The sequence below is a fragment of the Dicentrarchus labrax genome, unplaced genomic scaffold (genome assembly GCF_905237075.1).
Source record: "Dicentrarchus labrax unplaced genomic scaffold, dlabrax2021, whole genome shotgun sequence".
In the NCBI taxonomy this organism is placed as follows: domain Eukaryota; kingdom Metazoa; phylum Chordata; class Actinopteri; family Moronidae; genus Dicentrarchus; species Dicentrarchus labrax.
Window position 1 is genome coordinate 18,539,244 of NW_026136718.1, and position 19,525 is coordinate 18,558,768.

General features: G+C 39.7%; 1 protein-coding gene across 1 annotated transcript in view; it reads left to right on the plus strand.

The window, feature by feature from the left end:
- The window catches only part of atf6 (activating transcription factor 6), a 32,665-nt gene extending 13,154 nt beyond the window's left edge, over positions 1-19,511 (plus strand). The window contains exons 9-16 of the mRNA XM_051377895.1: positions 9-100; positions 1,697-1,843; positions 3,412-3,507; positions 3,599-3,701; positions 4,372-4,442; positions 5,924-6,035; positions 10,206-10,290; positions 17,454-19,511. Of these exons, the coding sequence (XP_051233855.1) occupies positions 9-100; positions 1,697-1,843; positions 3,412-3,507; positions 3,599-3,701; positions 4,372-4,442; positions 5,924-6,035; positions 10,206-10,290; positions 17,454-17,650 (903 nt within the window). The 3' untranslated portion in view covers positions 17,651-19,511. The remainder of the gene's footprint in view (positions 1-8; positions 101-1,696; positions 1,844-3,411; positions 3,508-3,598; positions 3,702-4,371; positions 4,443-5,923; positions 6,036-10,205; positions 10,291-17,453) is intronic.
- The last annotated feature ends 14 nt before the right edge of the window (positions 19,512-19,525 follow it).

A 19,525-nucleotide genomic window follows, 5' to 3' on the forward strand; every position in this document is an offset into this window, starting at 1 on the left:
TCCTGCAGAACACAGTGCTACATGCAAAGGTCCCCAAGAGGAGAGCTGTGTGTCTAATGGTGGTGTTGGTGTTCCTCGTGCTTAATGTTGGACCAATGAGGTGAGCATATGACTCTTATTATGTGACAATAACTCTATCTCTGTATGACTAAAAGCTAAAGAGCACTGATGATGGCAGATACTGTGGCTCAAGAAGATCACTGGTAACTGCAACATATTGTGTTTGATTACTGGAGGAAAACAAATGGGAAGCCCCATGACTCATTGTGGGAATTACGCTTCTCATGTAAGACATTATGCAAAAAATGTTTATTGAAAACATTGCAGAACTTTTCCCACTGAAGCAACAAACTTACTTCACCCATATTTCTGTTGACAAAGTAATTAAGACATGGGCCTAAAAATGTACAACTGACAAATTGAAAATCAATTGTCTCCCAATCTTTTGTGTAATTTAGCAATGTTAAGCATGTTTTAGATTGTTTTTGGGGCTTTTTATTGCCTTGATTTCAGATAAAGAGAGGGGGGATGATATGCAGCAAAGGGCCGCAGGTTGAAATCAAACCTGAGCGGCTGCAGTAAGGACCTTTTGTATGTGATGTGCACGCTCTACCGGGTGAGCTACCGGGGCGCCCCAGCTAAGACGTGTTTATGTTGTATGACACAAATTCACTGGTGCTTTGAGCACCTGCATGTAATAATCTTGTGGTACAATCCAGAATAATGTTGTCCTCATACTGTCCAGTCCAGTCTTGCCTGATTGAAACTGATCTAGTTGGTAAAGAAACCAACGAATAATAGTTCCTCCCTGCCAAGTGGCTCTTGTGTGTATCTTCCATTCCTTTGTTGTTTATAGGACTTTGTGACTAATGTGAGAATGAGCCTAAAACCCTGCTGGGTTGGGCAGAATGTAAACATTTACCACTTACAAATGTAAAAATAAATTTCAGGCTAACATTTATTTATGGCAGTTTTTCTTATCCCTGCTTGTAATATTAACGGTGGTGACAAATTAAGATGAGTTATATAAAACTACACCGGGGAAAGAGCGCTGATTCCACCCATCTCTACAGATGGAGAGATTGTGTAATCCCACAAACCCAAACTCACAGGCCACCTCCAACTGTAACGATGAATTCTCTGTTCTCATGTTATAAAAATGTTTATTTTCTCCTGAGAATAACTTTCTCCACAAGGATGCGATCATCTAGTTGCTGGACTTGTTGGCCTTGCAAAAATCTGCGTGCACTCTGTGCTGGGAATGTGTTCTTTGACTTGTTCTCTAGAGCTTAAAGATGAAAAAGTTGGGACCCGTAAATGAGTTTGCTTTTGCAACTTGAGTGATATTCACAGTAGCTAAAGTCTGTGTGTTTTGTGTCAGGGCTCTCCTTTGGAATGTAAAATATGCTCACTTTTGAGGTCAGATCCCTTTGAAATGAAATGCGTAGTAATACCGGTGTGTATTTTTGCTTTTGTGTGTGTGTGTGTGTGTGCCCCTGCGTGGTTTGGCTTATGCAGTCTAGATCAGAGTTCAGATTCTGCTTGTGGCTAAAAACAAAAAAACCCTCCTGTGCACAGGAGGCAGGCCACGTGGAATCTGGCAGTCATTTCAGTCCAGTGCCCAGTTCTTCTTTTCATTTTGTTTCCTCCGTCCCGAGTGTCCTGATTTTACCTCACCTGTCTTCTGTTTCATCAGTTTGTTTCAGGGTGGCTCCAAGCACGACATTTATTCCACGGAGCAGCACGGCGGCAGACACCTGTTGAATTTCTCTCCAGAGACAGAAACTGAGGTTGTGATGGGCCCCGATCCCCTCCACAGTGGCCCCTCTGAGATTGCCGACAGGTAATGAGCTCAACCTCCCCAACACCTTTCACAACACAACACCATGTCAGCGGACCAGGATGCACCTGTGCCTGGGCTCAGTCTGAGCTGGTACAGCTCATTACCGCACGTGTAAACATGTGCACCAGCCGGTTACCAACTCTGTCCAAATGCTGCTTTTCAAACTCGTCCAGGCCCCTTGCTAGTTGGCTGGCAGTTGTGCTTTGAGTAACAAGGTGGGAAATTGGGGTCAGGCCTTGTTTGACATCCAGCTTTATATTGCCAGTAACAGTTTATTTTTCTAAAGGGTTATATATTTTTCTTTCTTTTTTTAAATGCAATTGAGGCCCAGCAATCTCATTTGTAAATTGCATAAATAACATTCTTGTTTGGTACATTACCTGCACCCCCCATGTCCTGAAAATGATGTTTTGCAAGGTGGTCAGAGCGTCTGCGTGGCATTGCCAGCCTGCGTTTTGTCAGATCTCTGTGTAGGGTATGCTACATGTTAATGCAAACCATTCAGCTGTAGTATCAAGTTTCCCACCAGCATTAAACCAGCGCTGGCAGGAAGGAACACATTAGCCTTTACAAAGGGGGTGACAGCAACAAACGCAGCAGAGGGGAGGTGGATGACGGGGGAGATATGCAACCTAATCTTGGGGTCCCACTGAACAGGAAAGGTGTGTGTGCGGGAAGGTTAATATGGGCCCCTCCACGAGAGTTATGATCAGGCCTCTGCGGTCTGACATGTTTTCTCGTCGAACCATTTCCAGAGCGGTTAGAGACGGGAACGTGAGGCATAGTCGACGTGTCGGCTAAGATCAGGGAGGCCCAGGGGGGGAGGTATTACGTCGTTTAGGTAACAAGCCCCTTGCAGGTGGGCACTGACAGTCTACATCATCACCTCAAGCAACATAATCATTCATTGACTGAGGAATAACAGTTGTAATTAAAGTCACACACAACGTCTGAGGAGGAAAGTCATGTCATGCAATGCGTTTTGCTGCTAATCCATAATGTATGTGAACCCACCTTATGGTAACAACCCAGACTGTTAGGCCGTTGTTTTCATCTGTCTTTGTCCATAATCAGAGTGGATGTGACCAACAGGGTGGTAATGCTCTGTTCTCTGCTGCATGTTTGATCATTCTGGGAAGGATTTATAGCAGCATGTGGTCGAATCGCCTCAGAATCGCTCCACTTCCCCTCTCAGCATTCAGCAACTGAAGCCCTGCCACCTCTGCACATGCCAAGTATCAAGAATTTGAATCAATAAAGCTGATTAATAACCAATAAAAGTCAGCAGGGATGTAACTGTCCCCACATTGACGCTCGGGGGGGTTTTTGGTGCCGTTCTGCTTCCCGTTACTCAATCCACTCTGGGTTTCTCACCTCTGTCAGAGGGCAAGCAGCCATGTTGGCTCTCAGTTTGCATTCAAAGCATATTCTCAGCATGTGGAAATTTTTAAAAAAGATTTTTATTATGAAATTCTTACATTGATTTGAGATCATCTGAACAGCCTTATAAAGTTATCACATCTCTTATCTTTTTAACACCCTCTGTCTGCTTTTCTTGTGGGTTTTAGCTCTGAGGACAAGGCTTTGATGGTGGTGAAGGATCCCATCTTCCTCAGACCACCTCCCCCCTGCCAGCCCCCTGTAAACAGGACCAAGTGCTTAGAGTAAGTTCTGAACTCTTAAATGTATGGCCTACAACATCCCTCAGATCCTACCTAAAATGTAAAAAATATTCTTAACGTCTGTGATTGGCAGGTTGGCCCATGAGTTGACGGGTTGGGTCCACCGTCATGAAGTGCAGCAGACCAAATCCAGGCGCATGACTAATGGCAATCACAAACCCACCAGGACCATTCTGGTAAGGAGCATGTTCTGAAAAACAGGAAAACATTTCTAATGGGCCGTCCAAAAATTTAACGTGATGTTCAGTGTTTGCAATAAAGCTTACAAACTAAACTCTTTAGGCCATTACTCTCAGTATAAAGGGTTTCTTTTTTTGGCAAACCAAATTCTCTCTTTCACCACTGTTTCACCTCCTCTCACACCTTCCCTTTTTCTGCCTCTCATTTCTCTTTATTGGGCTGAGTTTAATCCGGCAGCCCTGAGAAAGTAAACATAACACTTAGAGGGGAGCTGTAGGATTAGTGCCCCCTGCCCTGTTTTTCCATCATTTTTTCAAAATCTGTCACAGTAAGTCTAATCCACTAGGAGCTGCCTAGTTCGTATATACCCATTCTTCATTTTACTATAAATACAAATGTAGATGTTTATTTCTCACCTGATTTTAGTTGTTTTAGCCCTACAGACACAGACACATACGTCTTCCCAATATTTTAACATGTGAAACTTCACAGTGCCGGTCATTGTAATCTTTGGGACTGGAATGTGTGTGCTGTTATCTAGATCAAATGATGGTTAGCTATAATGTTTTGAATGGTGTTGCCAACAATTTATCCTGCTCTCTCTAATGGTTAGTTGAAGCAAATATAAAGAGATTATAACTAATTCTCTCTCATTGTTCCTAACAGAAAACAGAGAATAAGGAGGCTGAGAGTGCCCAGATTGTGACGGTCCAATACACAGAAACTACTGAGGAAAAGTAAGTAAAGGCCTGTTAGAATGAATTTGTGTCAGACTCACACAAGTAAATCATTTTTCAGGTTTCAATTGGTTTCTTCCAAACAATTCCTATTCGATCTTTAAAGCTGCCTTGACAGCTAGAGAATATTCTGTAGATGTCAGAACAAATACACGGCAATTACTACATGTGTGGTAAACCGACACTGTGTTGTAAACTAAAACAGTGAGCTGTAATCTGTGTATAGCTGCAGACAGGAGTGTTTATTATCCGCAGAAGTAGATTATGTAAAGCAACTGTAGACATAACAATCTTGTATGTTTCATTGTTTTAAAGTTGTATTTGACCAAAGTGGGTCTTTAACTGTAACTGTAATGGGAAATAACATTTCTGCTTCTGTTTCCACATTACTGGCGTCTGCCCCCTCTTCAGATTTTACAATCTGACCAATTTATGACAGTGATTTAAAGGTATGACCTTTGTACACTGCTGCAGAGGTTTGGCAGTCAATAAGAACATTTTCTGCTGGGCTGCACCTTATAGTTTGCATCAGACAGATGGAGTCAATAGTTTTTTTGGCCACCTACAGTTTTTCCCCCCAGTTGTAAGGCTATGAAGGCTATGAAATGCCCAAATTTCTGCAGGGCCACCGGTTGGCTAGAATAAAAATAGAAAACGAACAAGAAGAATTACCATTTCAAGCACGACATCTTGTACACAGGTCCCAGACGTATTGCAGGTTGCCCTTTCCAAAAGTTTTGTTTTGGTTTTCATTCTCAGGTCTGTGACCTTCCTGCTGTATACATTATCTTTACAACCATTCATGCAGACCTGGCCACAGCAGTAGAGTCTACCAGATTCCTTTAGCCTCCACTGTGTTAAAACAGTGGGTTGTCAAGCAAGGGAAGTAGACTATTGATCGATTCTGACAATTGTTTTCTTGATTAGACAGAATATATTGAAAAATACACATCACAATTTCTCAGACCCAAAGATTATTAATTTAAGGGAATCAGTTTACTCTAATGTAGAACAAGGAAAAGCAGCACATTCTCATATTTGAGAACCTGGAACCGATACATTTTTTGAATGACTCGTACATTTATTTGATTATCCAAATAGTTGCAGATTAATCGACTAGCTGATTAACTCAGTGATAGTTGCAGCTCTAGGTGACTGAGATGTTCTTGATTCTTTGATTCTGATGACATTGTTCTAACGGCAAGATAGAAAATGTTGCGTCTGTGTTGGGGTTAAACAGACAGACATATCAAATAATATTAGTGTTTTGATAAACATCTGATATTAAAACTGTTAAAGAATTTTATCTGCATGAAATTTGCCAAGTATAATACATTTCTCTGGCACCAAAACATGGATTATCAGCACTTGGTCAGTGGTATATGTGTCCGTTTTGAAACATCAATTGAATCTGTATTTCTCTCCATTTCTGAATGTTTTTCCGTGTTCCTCAATTTTGTTTTGTTACTGTTTATCAACAGGAATCCTGGCAGTGAGCTGCAGGTATACTACGCACCTCATCACACCTACGGCGACTTCTTTGCTGAGATCAATCGCCGTGGCGACACTTTCTACGTAGTGTCTTTCCGCAGGGTAAGTTTTTCCTTGTCTGGTCCTTCACAATGATTTGAGAGGAGAAACAGCCCCCAGCTCGCATATCATATGACATAGTGTCTAAATTGATCACATAAAGTAAAATTAGAAGAGGTTTCAATGGAAAGGTTTCACAGCTCAACACGGATTTCATTGCATTTTCTGTCTGTTGTGAGATTTCCTTCGCCCAAACTGGCCATCAAAAGCGACAAATTAATTATAGAAAGAGTAACTTATGAGGCATAAATCAGATGTAATAGGTCTGTTTCTCAACATAGAGGCTTGATTTGAGAGAAAAGTGGAGGATGGGGGAGGGGATAAAATATACACAGCACAAGGGTGTAACAACCACTTTTCAGTCCAGTTTCCTTCCTCCACTGCAATCATCAAGACCATGTTTTAGATTTTTAGCCATGACCATATGTCACTGTTAATATACTTGGTCTTTATTCATTTGACCATTTTTCCACATTTGGGACTCTGAACCTGTTTTTAATTTTCTCTCTTGATATGATTAATCTTGGACATCACATTCAGAGAGTTTGGGTTTGTTTCTTTAAGTGCTTTCCTTTCTTTTCAAAAAATATAGTCTCTAATCTTACATCCTTTTGTCCTCAAGTACTAACCAAACAAAAAGAAAACACATTTGCTGCAGGGGAAACATTTTGCCCTTTCCCCATTTATAGTTTGTGTTTTAATATTATAGGAAGTTGCTGCTCCATCTCCATCAGCTCTGCCAAATAACATATTTACTTCCTCCAAAATGAAGATATGTTTCTTACCAAAAACACTCTGCCCCAAAGAACTGGCCCAACGTCGTATCACACTCAGCACCTCTGGATACTTTGGGTGATGTTAAGCCCTTAAATCCTTAGGATTACTCAGTGGGGTGGGAGTTTTGAAGCATGTGGTCAAAGATCAAGACCTCTTGTCACCAAGCAAGTCACAAAGGTTTGGCTCTGAGTTGGCATGGTGACAGCAGGGACAATGGTAACAATGGTGTACTCGAGTTGAGGGCCTCTACAGGTCAAGTAGCTGTCTGTCAGATTCTAGCAGCTATGTGTAACATGAGCAATGAGAGTGTTGTAGTTCATCCAAAGTAACATTAAAATTTGTTTCTCAGATTGAAAAATGTAATATTAATAATACAGTATATAGTAATTAATGTGGTTTGATTCTTTGATGATCTGTTGTAATAAATGAGCCAGGCATATTGACTTTTCCAAATGTTGAAAAAGTGGTGAAGTTTCAGATTGCAACTAACTGAATACTGCTGGCATCTGTATTTGACGACCTGGGAATGAGAACGGGCTGTGAAATGTGTAGGAGAAACTATGGTGGCCATGAAAAATGCAAAATGGCGTATCTTCCACCAGTGTTTGGTTTGTCCGTTCAGGGTTACTGTAGAAACATGGCAGTTCAACATGGTGAACTCCAAGGAATGCAACCTGCAGTGTCTGTAGATAAAAACGTCTCATTCTAAGGTAACAAAAACACAACCATTACTTTATCCAGTATATATTATACACTAATAAAAACACACCTATGAATATTATATTCCATTACTGCCAATAGATCCTGCTAAATGTTACACACTGGATTAATAATAACCTTTTCTGTGTAATCACAATTGAGTACAATAACCACTAGGGGAAAATAGGCTTTTAATTATTTTAAAGATTTGATTATTTTGACATTAAGATGTAGGGCTGCAACTAATGATTATATTATCAATTTTATTAACTGTTTGGTCTAGAAATATTAGAAAATAATGGAAAATGCCCATCTTAATGTCTAAAAGCCTAATGCAATGTCTTCTACTTGACTTACAGTCCAAAACACTTAAGACTTTTTTTTTTTTTTTTTTTTATAAATATGTTTATTATATTATAATTCGAAATTTCTCTATTTATCTTCCTTTCATTTTACTAATTTCAAACCAAAGGAAAATATCACAATTTCCTTTACTACACGCCTGCTCTTTTTCAGTGCGATTTTTATAATTTAGTGCTAGGGTGGACTCCTGGTTCTGATAAACAGGAAAGGTCAGAGTAATCAAAGAATCATTATTGGGTATGACAAAAACACTTTAAGAAGCACTAAACAGTAAAACACAGAGCATATATTACAGACCTGTTATTCAGTGTGCTCTTTATAATTCTTACAGACCTTTGTCAGCTTTTCTCAGTCAGTTTATTTGCCTGTATTTTGTTTCCTGGGTTTCAGGGTGTGTGTATGTGTCGGCAAACACGGGTGTGCTTTTGTTTTTTTGTTCCAGTCAGTATGATCTTGTTACAAGACTGCCAAAGCTCTGGATTAAATTTGGAATTTGTTTAGATTATACAGCCAATCACCACCAATTTTGACTCTTGTCCCTCTAGGCAAGAGTCCCTCTTCATCATGGTCTGTTCTTGCCCTCACTAGCAGTTGAGGTCACTCTGTACAGTATGCTGCATCCTCTGAGATGGCCATGCTTAGGTCAAGGTTACTTTATACATTACCACCTGTGGCTTTGTTTGAGTGTGAAGTGAGGTGATGGAAAACATAACAAGACCAAAATATGTAACTGCTCTTACTCTACCGTCATTTTGCGGTCTTGCTTCGCTTCTCGTGTTGTTTTAGCACCTGCGGCTTTATATAAGAGTGCATTGAGGTGAGGTGGTGGAAACACTGGCTGCTTTCAATGTGGACCGTGTCCAATAAGGTTCAAGGAAATTTCACCTGTTGTCATGGCAGCTGCAGCTGTTATGTGTGCTTGACAAGCTTGTCGGTCCCCTGATGATGAGCAGTAATGTGATTGGTGTTTTCCTGCCACCCTCCAAACACAGTCATGGCACCTTCTCATTTATTTTTCACATTTTGTATTCCCTTTGGTGGCTCACTTTTCCTCAGGTCTTTACAGTGCCGGGACCATATATCACGCCAAACCATTTATTCTTAAACACTACCAGTGAGAGTACACAAGATTGCTCCTTAGCTCTATTTACAACAATGACAACTGAAAGCTTTCCTTATATGCTCAGTTTTTCTTAACATCCTCTTTTTTCGCATTTACACAAGTCTTTCACACACATTGGTATGTCTCCTCGTATCCCACCAACCTCCACATTGCTCCTTCATATCTTCTCGCTGCAATCCCTTTCCCAACCTCATACCATACTCCCGTCTGTCATCACCTTAACACCCCTCATTTTTCATTTCACCCAGGCTGAGTTTTGCAAGCCAAGTATGATAGAGTTAACCAGTTTTTCATGGTTTTCTTGCTCTCATGGTAGTTGGAAAGCCACAAAAAGCTCCAGTTGTGCAGCTGATGGGAGACCAACTCATTCAACTCTTCCTAAAGGGAACTCAACCAATTCTACACATGAAGTTTACAGTTTACTCATAATCAGTAGTACTTAGTAGGAGCTTTTCAAAGTTTGAAAAAAATAACACTGATGATGTCAAAAGGGTCATCTATTGGCCTTGAGAAATTTATAAGAGAAAGCCTGTGCTTCAAATTGAAGATATGGAGTGTGACAATGTGCAAATAATGTGCAATAGATGTATTTATTAAATGTTTATTAAATGATTTAAATCATAGCTTTTGAATCTGATGGTGGAGCTACATCTTAACACCATCATTACTGTGTGTGTGAGTCACATGTGTTTGCAAATTAACATTCCTCTCCACCACAACTCCTTTTGAGAAGATGTGCTCAGATTAAAACCTTCCCTCTCATTGTTTAATGAGTTGCACAAAAGCTGTTTTTAATAGCTCCAGTAACGGAAGTACTTTGCTGGTTAATTCAGTTTTGATCTCAGACTTCTAGTGGTTTAGCAAATGCAAGAAATGCTTCAATTGCTTGAGATGACAGTATTGAAATTAAAGTGGTTTTAAGATGATGGAGCAGAAAATTGAAAAAAAATGTAATTCAGTTTGAGGAGTTTTGTGACTAGAAAGGCACTGATTGATCATGCTTGGACCTTTTAATCTCCCAGAGGAGAGGAGATTGCATCATTGATGGCCTCAAGTTGTTCATGTTAAAGTCCTTCAGTAGATCTTCTCTGAGTTAGAAACTGTGCTACAATTCTTGATCAACAACTGGCAAACGCATGCATCCAACCATTTTATTTGCTTCCAAATTAGTTGTGTTTTCCATTTGATGACCTTCTCTTCTTTGTTCTCAGGACCATCTTCTACTTCCTGCCACCAGCCACAACAAAGGGAGTCGACCCAAGATGTCTGTGGTGTTACCAGCCATGAACATAAATGGTATGTAGTGCAGCACAGACACAACAGTTGGCAAGTTCAGTCACTCAGCACAATGTAACAGATGAGAGGCAAGCTGGGTGCAGATTCAGAAACACGTCTACCCACAAGAATGCATTACTTGTGACCTAAGACACTTGTTAGAAAAAACGTCCTCGGACAAAAATAGAGCACTTTTCTTTTAAAGCCTATTAAGGTGATACTGATCCTTTTTTCATCTGTGCTTGTTTTCCAAAATCTACCTTGTTGGATCAAGAATGTGTGTTGCCTGTTTAAGTTAATTTAATGTTCCTTTATAGGTTTTCTTTGCCAAAATGTTTCTTTGACATCTGGCATCTTGTTAGTAGAAAGTCTTTGCTCTCGCCCTCCTTCTGAGACCTTTGTGGTTTCTGTCATGCCCTTCAGCCTCTGATTATACTCTCTGTTGCATTTAGCAATGCTGTTAAGTGTCTGTACAGCCACTGACCAAACCACACACAGACACAAATGTTAAAAGACCAGCTTCAATGTGATCATTTCCTTTTGGCATTGATTTTTCTATTTAGATTTCAGGCCTAGTCCGAGACTTTGTTGTGTAGTATATGTACTAAAATTATATCAAAAATATATTATTAGCATTTAAAAATTCCTTATGCCAGACTAAAAACACAATCTGACCACATCTTTCACTACTTAAATACATTGTTTGAATTATTGACTTCCATCACCTATAAAAAAAAAGTTTTTATATAGTATATTTTATAGGACCAGAAGGGTTATATAGTATAAAGCAACCTAACAAAACAAAGAGTGTTACAACTGCGCTCTGTTTGTGTGATTATGTATGTTTGGGGTTTTACACTTCACTTTTCTGATAAATAATAATGAGATATAGTCCACCTTCTCGTAGTGTTATTATGTGCCCTCTCCCTCCTGCTAAATGTGAGTTTTAGCCAGTTTTTGGTCCTTGAGCTCTTATAAGTGAAAATGTAAGCACTTTGGTTTGACTGTCATTGCCGTACAAGATGGCTGCACGATAGTGATGAAAAATCAAAGTACAGATCCCCTTTAGAGTATAGAGCAGGGACATGGCTCATCTAGACTTCTTCATTTCCTCTTAAAGAAAACAATTGCTGTCCACAGCTTGTCAGAGTGGGTGGCAATCAGAGTGCTCTTGGTTTTTGGTTTTGGGTGGGGGGGGGATTTCCACCAGGCCATTTGAGGAGCAATCACCCATTTATTTGATCACCTGCCCTCAAAAACAAACCCATCCAAAACATTTTAACACTGGTATACATGAGGTACGCCTCAGTATCTGAGCACTTTACTGGCAAAAATCTTGGATTTCAATTGGTGTATTTGTTGCCAAATTGTTTTTCATGAATAATTTGAGCATACACATGTTTCTGATTTCCATGAGCTCATCATAGCTTTTCTCCATGGTCCTTAGATCTGCTGGGTTATCGATACAGTATGTCAAAGTCAGGACATCAGAGATTTGAGTGGAAAGAAGTCTTCTGTCCAAATATTGCAGACTTAATTATCAGATGGCTTGATTTTCAGTGAACTGAAAGGAGACCTACTTAAGAGGGATTGTGCTTTTGTAGGGTGTGAGGAAAACAGCCTGTTGTTGTTGGCTGTTAACCTTGCCTTTATATCAGATATCTCCACATCTTATTCTTCTGTTGCCTCCCTCTCTTGTGTGTGGCAAAGCACCAGAAACAGATTTGATTAGTGATTCAACCAGCTCTGAGAGGGGTGAGTCAGTACTCAGCAGGGAAGACATGGCCATTGGGAAATAAGATTCTTTTTTTTCTGAAAGGGCAGTTAGAGATGAAGATTGATGAAGGTAAACATTGTTCTTGGTTGGTCTTGTCAGGGAGGAATGTTAAGGTCCGTGCTGGTCAGATGGCCCATTGAAATGGCAGTAAATAGTGAAATCCAAGACCTCCTTTTCAGCTAATTGTTGAAATGGCCAAACAAAGGTGGCATTCAGGGAGAGATATCGGGTCTGGAAAGATTCTTGTTACTTCAAGAAACAGGGTCTTCGATTTGCATGATCTTTCATGGATGCCTGACGTTGACCACACATTAAAAACATTGTGTTATTTTGTGCTTTGTACCAAAAGTCTTTTCCTGCTTGTTTCTGGCGTCAGCGTGTTTTACATCTAATATGTTGGCTGATCATGTGGTATCTTTTTAGAGCGAGGACTAACACCAGTTCTATGTTAGCACAGATGCACATACAGTAGCTTCAGTCTCAGATGCCACTACTGCTCCTCTTGGGAATTCCTCGTAGACCGGACAGCAAAGACTGTAGTTAAACAGCAAACCAACAGAGGCTGACATAGAATAAGGGTTGCTGTTGATTGTCTAGTAGCACAACACTCGCGTGGTCCTCCTTCTCTCAATATGTAAAGCCCCATGTGTCACACAGATGACAGCCTTCAAGTAGCATTTCAGATTTATGCTGTCTTTGAAACTCTGAAGTGATTAAGTGCAAATGTACATATTTAGCTGGGCGAGACCCTTAGCAAAGCAGAAACACTGTCCTCTTTCTCGAGCACAATTGCTCCACAGTGGAAGATAATTCTTTCCAGCTCCCTGTTGCTGCTCTCCTTTAGGAATGCCTTCCTTCTCCAGTCACTAAATGGTTTTCATCTGGAGGAGGTGGATAGACTCGGTTAATCTGGAGTGAGCGTTTGGTCTGTCTTTGTCAATAACTGAACTTCGAACGTAGAGACTTTGATGTAAGCCGTCTTGTGTTTCTGTCTCGCTGCGTGTCCACGGTTCAGGGGCTCTGTTAAAGTTACTTGACCTTGACGTCCTTGATCGTCTCCGAAAATGTATGTAGCTGAGCAGTGGCTCCCCATAAGGACTGAAGGATGTGTTTATTTAATGAGCCTTTGAGTTTGAAAGTAGCTCAATCAAGTGGAAGCGACATGTTTGGAGGAGAGGAATGTTTTGGACATGACATCATTTACAGGTGGATTGAGTGTGGTCTATTTTTACATCTCTGAGATTGTACATGTGCACTGTAGCTAAAGGGCAGCTTTCACTGGGGGCTCAAGGTAGAGCTCCACACCACTGAAAGAGTTTGGGGGTCAGATTTTCCTACTCCTCTAATCTAAACAAACACCCTCACCAGGGCTCTGAAGAGGAGTGCACTCTCAACAACCCAAATGTTTAACCCTTGCCATCCTTGTAAAATAAATTCCAAGTTGTGCAAGTGATTCCTCTTCTTGCATCAGTGACTTAAAGCTTGTTATAAGCCATTCTAACTGCATGGTTCCTCTGTTGTCGACCCATGACTTTGGTACAGACTGAATTATCTCCACAAATATTCCATAGATTGCAGTGAAAGTTTGTACAGACGTTCATTGTCCCCGGACGATGAATCCTACCGACTTCGGGGATCCCATGATTTTCCCTCTAGCACCACTGTGAGGTTGAACATTGTTGTTTTTCAGTGAGATTTCTCACCACTATCGTATGGATTGCCTTGAAATTCAGTTCAGACATTCATCGTTTGGTAATGGTAATTCTAATGGTTTTCTATTGGTAAAACATAACATTATTAACATTGGCTTGTGCATTCTCTTATAGAGCATCCTCACTGTTCATATAAAAAAATTAAATAAATAAAAGATGAACGTATTGGCGGAATTTTATGAATCGAAATTCTCTGAATGATGCCTGTATTGTTAGGTTGCATATATGTTTTTGCCTTATGGACATCCTATTAGACCCACATTTATTTTTATTGACCCAAATCATGTCTTGTGATTTTGTGATTATACTTGCTGATGAATTGCTTCCTTTCTGATATTAACAAAAGCTTCCCTCATGAACGTATCCTCAGAGTTTGTGCCAGTCTGGCAGCCACCATCCTCCCGAGATGCACTCTCATGTTTCGTCAGATGCGTCGTTGCCAGACATAGGGGTTTTATCAGCACACACCGGCTCACTGTGTCGCTGAAGCTTTCTGGAACATCTCCAGATGGCACTAGTAAAAGGGGGAAGGAGACCACGCAGAGCAGGATGGTAGATTTGGCAGCTTCTTCAAAGCGCTGCTGTTTGAAGTTGGGGCTTGTGGCTGTTTCCTGCTTGAGTGTTCAGGCTTTTCAAGCAGTTGGCTGAATACAATTTAGACATTTCGCTAATTTGGTGAAAGGTGGATGTAATCAGTGCAGGGAATTAAATGTGAGTCTTCACTTTGAATAATGGTTTCGATTGTGGCCCACAAATTACAGTGTAATTATTTAGTAATTATTGGGTACTTACGAAATAATGAAGGCGTATAGTAATCTCATTAAGGGTTAACAGAGGAAGGTAACAACTTAAAGCTGATATGGCGTACATGTTAGTAAACAGTTGCCTGTGTACACATCCAGCAGACACATGGCAATATTCATATTCAAAGACTTAAAACCTGGTTGATGTCCAATATTCACTTTTCTTTTATCTCTGTTTTGGTCTCCATCATCTCCTAAGGTAAATAACTGTCTCTTTAGCTGCTAAATTCTCTGTTATGCTCACCAGCTTTTCTATTAACTTGCCTGTTTGCCGTTTGGTGCTGGCTGTTTGGAGCGGCTGAGTCGAGCAGAAATTCCATGTGAGTTTGTTACTAAGAGCCACCCCTTTCACATTACATATAGTTAGTTGATCCATTGTTTATATGAAATATTCATTTGTGCATCTTTAATATTTATGAGAGACAGATTAATTTTAGTGTACAGATTTTGTTATTGAAGAATACTTAATAATTTTAGATTAGCATTGGAGGTATACAATTAAATGAAATATTATTGAAAATGCAGTATAGCAATATCCAAATCGCAGAAGCTGAAATCTTTTGATAAAGGTGAAATGTTAAACAAAACAGCATCATAATGAAATAGATTCCCTGGCCTACAAATCTTGTTTTTCAGAGAAAACATGTTTGTTTACAAGCCACAAATAATTTTACATTGTGATAAAAAAAGAAAATTAAATTTGTGACCATATAATCTTGAATCTTGTCGCAATATCTGTCAAATAATTGCAATATGAGTTTCGTACAGTAATGTACTGTAATGTAGTTGAGTCGTAAGTACACAGGAAAACTGTAAAGTAGCCCACTGGAACGGCTGATTTACAGATTTAGTAGGTTCACTTTGTATGTTCTTCAGTTGGTCACCTTATAGTTAAAGGGATTATCACTTGATCAGTAATTGATGAAGTAATTATGAGTGCAAGCTATGTGGGCTGTAACACAAAGCAGTGTCTGTTCTCTTCTTTTTCTGTGTGCTTCTGGAGAAAGGTCAAGGTACACTGACTTTAAAATTGCAAAAAATAAAATTACAAAATTAAATAAAGCTAACCTTGAAAGGACTGGCAAGCTCACAAACCCACAGGGTGCTTTCACTACCCAGGACTGCTGCCTCTTGCCCACTGATGCATCTCTGCTCAGTTTTTTATAAAGCAGCTCATTAGTTATTTTGAAATATTTTTATGACTTCTTGCTTTGTTCTTCTGTGCATTTTTTAAATCAAATTTTTTCTATACATCCATCCTAATTTGCAGGATTTCCATTATATTCATCCTCCTCGTGTGTTTGGATAATGCATGTGACACGTTTCCACTTTGTGCTGCCTATCTGTTGGACTTCTTATTGGAATGAAATTAGCTAAGTGGCGGAAAAGTCAGAGCAGTTTATTTTGAACTGAACAGAATCCACAGGCTCGACTGAGTAGTAATGACAAGACCTTGAACCAAGGAGGAAAAACTCAGTTGTGATCTCATCAAGCTATATGGAGATGCACAGAGAATACGTTTTCCAGCTCTGCTTCAGGCTGAAGCCTAATTTGAGATAGTCATAGCGTGACAAAGAGCAAAATCCTAACCCAGAGGATGATTTCCAGAGATGTCTGTTCAAACACTGTAGCCATTTGAAAAGTTCCAGTTTCACTGCAGGTCCAAAAGAGGATGTTAAGCAGCAGATGAAGTCATACTCAGCGTTACGTCTACTAACCATCTAATGATATGAACATCCATGGAGTCTTCCGGCTTCAGAAGAGGCTATTGTATTAGGACTGTTCGATCTGATAAACTCTTAAGTGTATGTGCATGGAAATCCTGCAGAGAGACAGAAGAAGCTGATGTCTTGCACAGGTGTTTGGAAAAATACGACAGCTTTTAAACAACTTCCAGCGCTCTCAGGCATTTTAAAGACACCTACAGCTCCATTTCTGGGTCATATATGAGTGCACTAAAACTGTGCGCTCCATATGGGGAATGTTGTTATCATCTTGACTCTCTCGCTGACATACAAAGGAAGCCACGAGTCTTTAAGTTGTCTCTAAATGTAAATACACAAGGGATCCCTCAACATGTTGTTAATGGCTTTTTCTAGCAAAGAATTTCACAAGCGTGTCCACTTTAAAGGATCTTCTTCCCCAAGGCTGAGCAAAGTTAGGCTGTGGGAGACCACAAACCACGAACCACACCACCACCTAGGTCAAGCATTTTTTTCCAAACTTGAATTTCCCAAGATAAAGCCAGAGTAATTACTTGGTAGGTCAAACATCAGGATGACCTTATGAAAATGTATTTATCTTTGATAACGAGCTTTGTGTTTATCAATGTACTGTACACCATCTGTGGTGTGTTGGGGTTTTGTCAAACACAATAGCCTGACTCCTCAGCATTGATCACTCTTGTCCCTCGCTCTTGCCAGAGTTTCTGCTTTTCTTCTCTGAACTCAATGAGAAGCTTTAAAGGATCCTGACTCATCATCAGTGATCCCTCTCTCTCTCTCACTTTCTCTCGCCCACACTCTTGCCAGAGTTTCTTCTTTTTTCTTCTCAGATTTACATGTCCTCTTCTTGTTTAGAGCTGTTTTGTTTATCTCTATGAAGGAGAAATCCAGTATGTGACTCACCTCTGGACTCCATCTGTAACCCGGCCTCCATCCCTACTTGTGAGGTTCTCAGCCCCCCAACTGCCTCAAACATTTCTCCTTTACACTCCCAAAGAGGAAAAGACTGCCAATAATAATAATGAGGATTAAGGCAGTTTTGTGAACATTATCTTGAGCTGATTAAATCTTTTGCTGATGGTGAATTTAATCTCCAGTAACTTTATTTATGCATTTATTGATGGATCAAGAACTAAGCTTCTGCTTTTTTTTCTCCCTGCGTTTACAGACAGCATCATAAGAGACAAAGACTATGAGGTGATGATGCAGATTGACTGTGAAGTAACGGACACCAGGATCCTCCACATCAGGTCCTCCACCATCCCACCTTTGCTGAGGGTCAACCGCACAGACACGTTTTACCAGCACTCCCCAACTGACAACCAGGCCGCGCCTCCTGTCGGTGTGCTAATGGGGTCCGCTTAAGACCGCCAGCAGCACCTGTATTATTTGGAACTCCTCAGAAACTTCCTCAGAATCCATGAAGACAAACATAAGACCTTCGTTGACACTTTTTTTGTGATGAAGTATATTTTAAATCTGGTGTTCTCTCGCTGACTGCATGATTGTGATTTAGATTTGAATGAAATCCAGTCATTACAATCCAGAGTGAGCGCAAACTGTCAGCGCCAGTCAGCCACATTCTTTATTAGGACTGATATCCGGAGGTAGTCTGTAATGGGGTCTGAGCAGACGCTAGCTCCTTGTGTGGCAAGACTGACTTCTCCCTGTAACCCAGGACGCCCCACATAAGAGTAATTGCTTATGGCAGGGGGCAGAGCATTGAACCCTGAGTCACCCCGTCATAACACAAATACTTTTACCCCGTAGCAGCTCTGTTCAAGTCTTTCTTTTTTGGTTCTTAATTTCGGGACAAGTTCCAAAGCCAGAGGAGAAAACAGAAAATAATAATAATCGCACAGGGAACTTGCATAATTAAAAACAGAAGAATCTATTTGCGATATCAATGTTTAGAAGCACAACAAATTCTTTGTTTGGGTCTCTACAAGATGGAGAACTGTAATTGTCTCTCTCACGCATTTGTAATTTGTTTGCCTCTCTAAATAAATGAAATTGTATTAAGTTTAAGTAAGAGATGACAGATTGATAACATGCAGCAATAGAGGCATTCACTAAACTCAGGAAGTCAGGTGATCTGTGAAAGCTAGCAGGCTAACCACTATGTTTTTGGCTGGTTTCCATTAATTTCAGGTGCTCTGTTTTTAGCATTGTGTTGATGAAGAATTTCAGTTTTTTCATTTTTGGGTCTTTGCACTGTGCTTCTCAGATTCAGATACATATTTATTTGTATTATTGTACAACAGTAATGCTTAATTTTGTCAATATGTATTGGTTTTTATTTTCTATATCTGTCTGATTATGCTTTGTGGGGACTTTTTAATCTAATAATCAAATACAGAAAACTAAATTAGATATTGTATATACAATAATAAATGGTGGATTAGAAGGAAACATACAGTAAATGTTAGCACTGGGAGATTTCTTTACTTTACAGTGCCCTTGGTGGGCATTCTGAGATTATCCCAGAAAAATGTATCTTCATCAAATTTAAAACCCCTAATTTAACTGTTAAAAAGCTAAAGGCTAGGAAGGACAATGTTTGACATTTGACCACTGGTGAAAAAGTTTGAGTCCTGACATCTCCGTCCGACTAAATTGCACTTTTATTTGGTGCACATTAGTCTATATTAAAATACAACCTACTGGAAATTCTTTTTTTTTAAACTGTGTGATGGAGTTGTGATATCTGTTTTTAGTAATTTGTTGTAAACATTTGCACTATAAATGCAGAATCTGGGAAGATCAGTTCTGGCTTTAAATGCCTTATATTAATGTGTCTGTAACTCTGTTTTGACTACCTATAATTGTAAAATTGATATGAAATAAGAAATTATATATAATCAGATTTAGGAACTTTTTGCATATACGGACAGTTTTGGTTGTTAAAACAACAGACTATTCTTCTGTGTGTGAGTGCATTTCTTTTAGCAACATGATTGTACAGATGGTTATGTTTCAGCTTAACAGATGCCCGTAAAAATTTAAAACAAAAATAACCACCCTTTGCTTGTCTTTTCTTAAGCCAACCGTCTGTGTGTATTTCTTTTCCCTTTTGGTATCAAGATTATATTTGACTCACCGCAATGTTTTCACTGCATCCCAACAGTGCTTACTGTAAAGACACAGCAAGAGTACAATTAAAAACGTTTTAGATTTAGTTTTTTGTGCATAAACCAAAATAAACACTGGACTTTCTTTAACTATACCTTTGTGTGATTT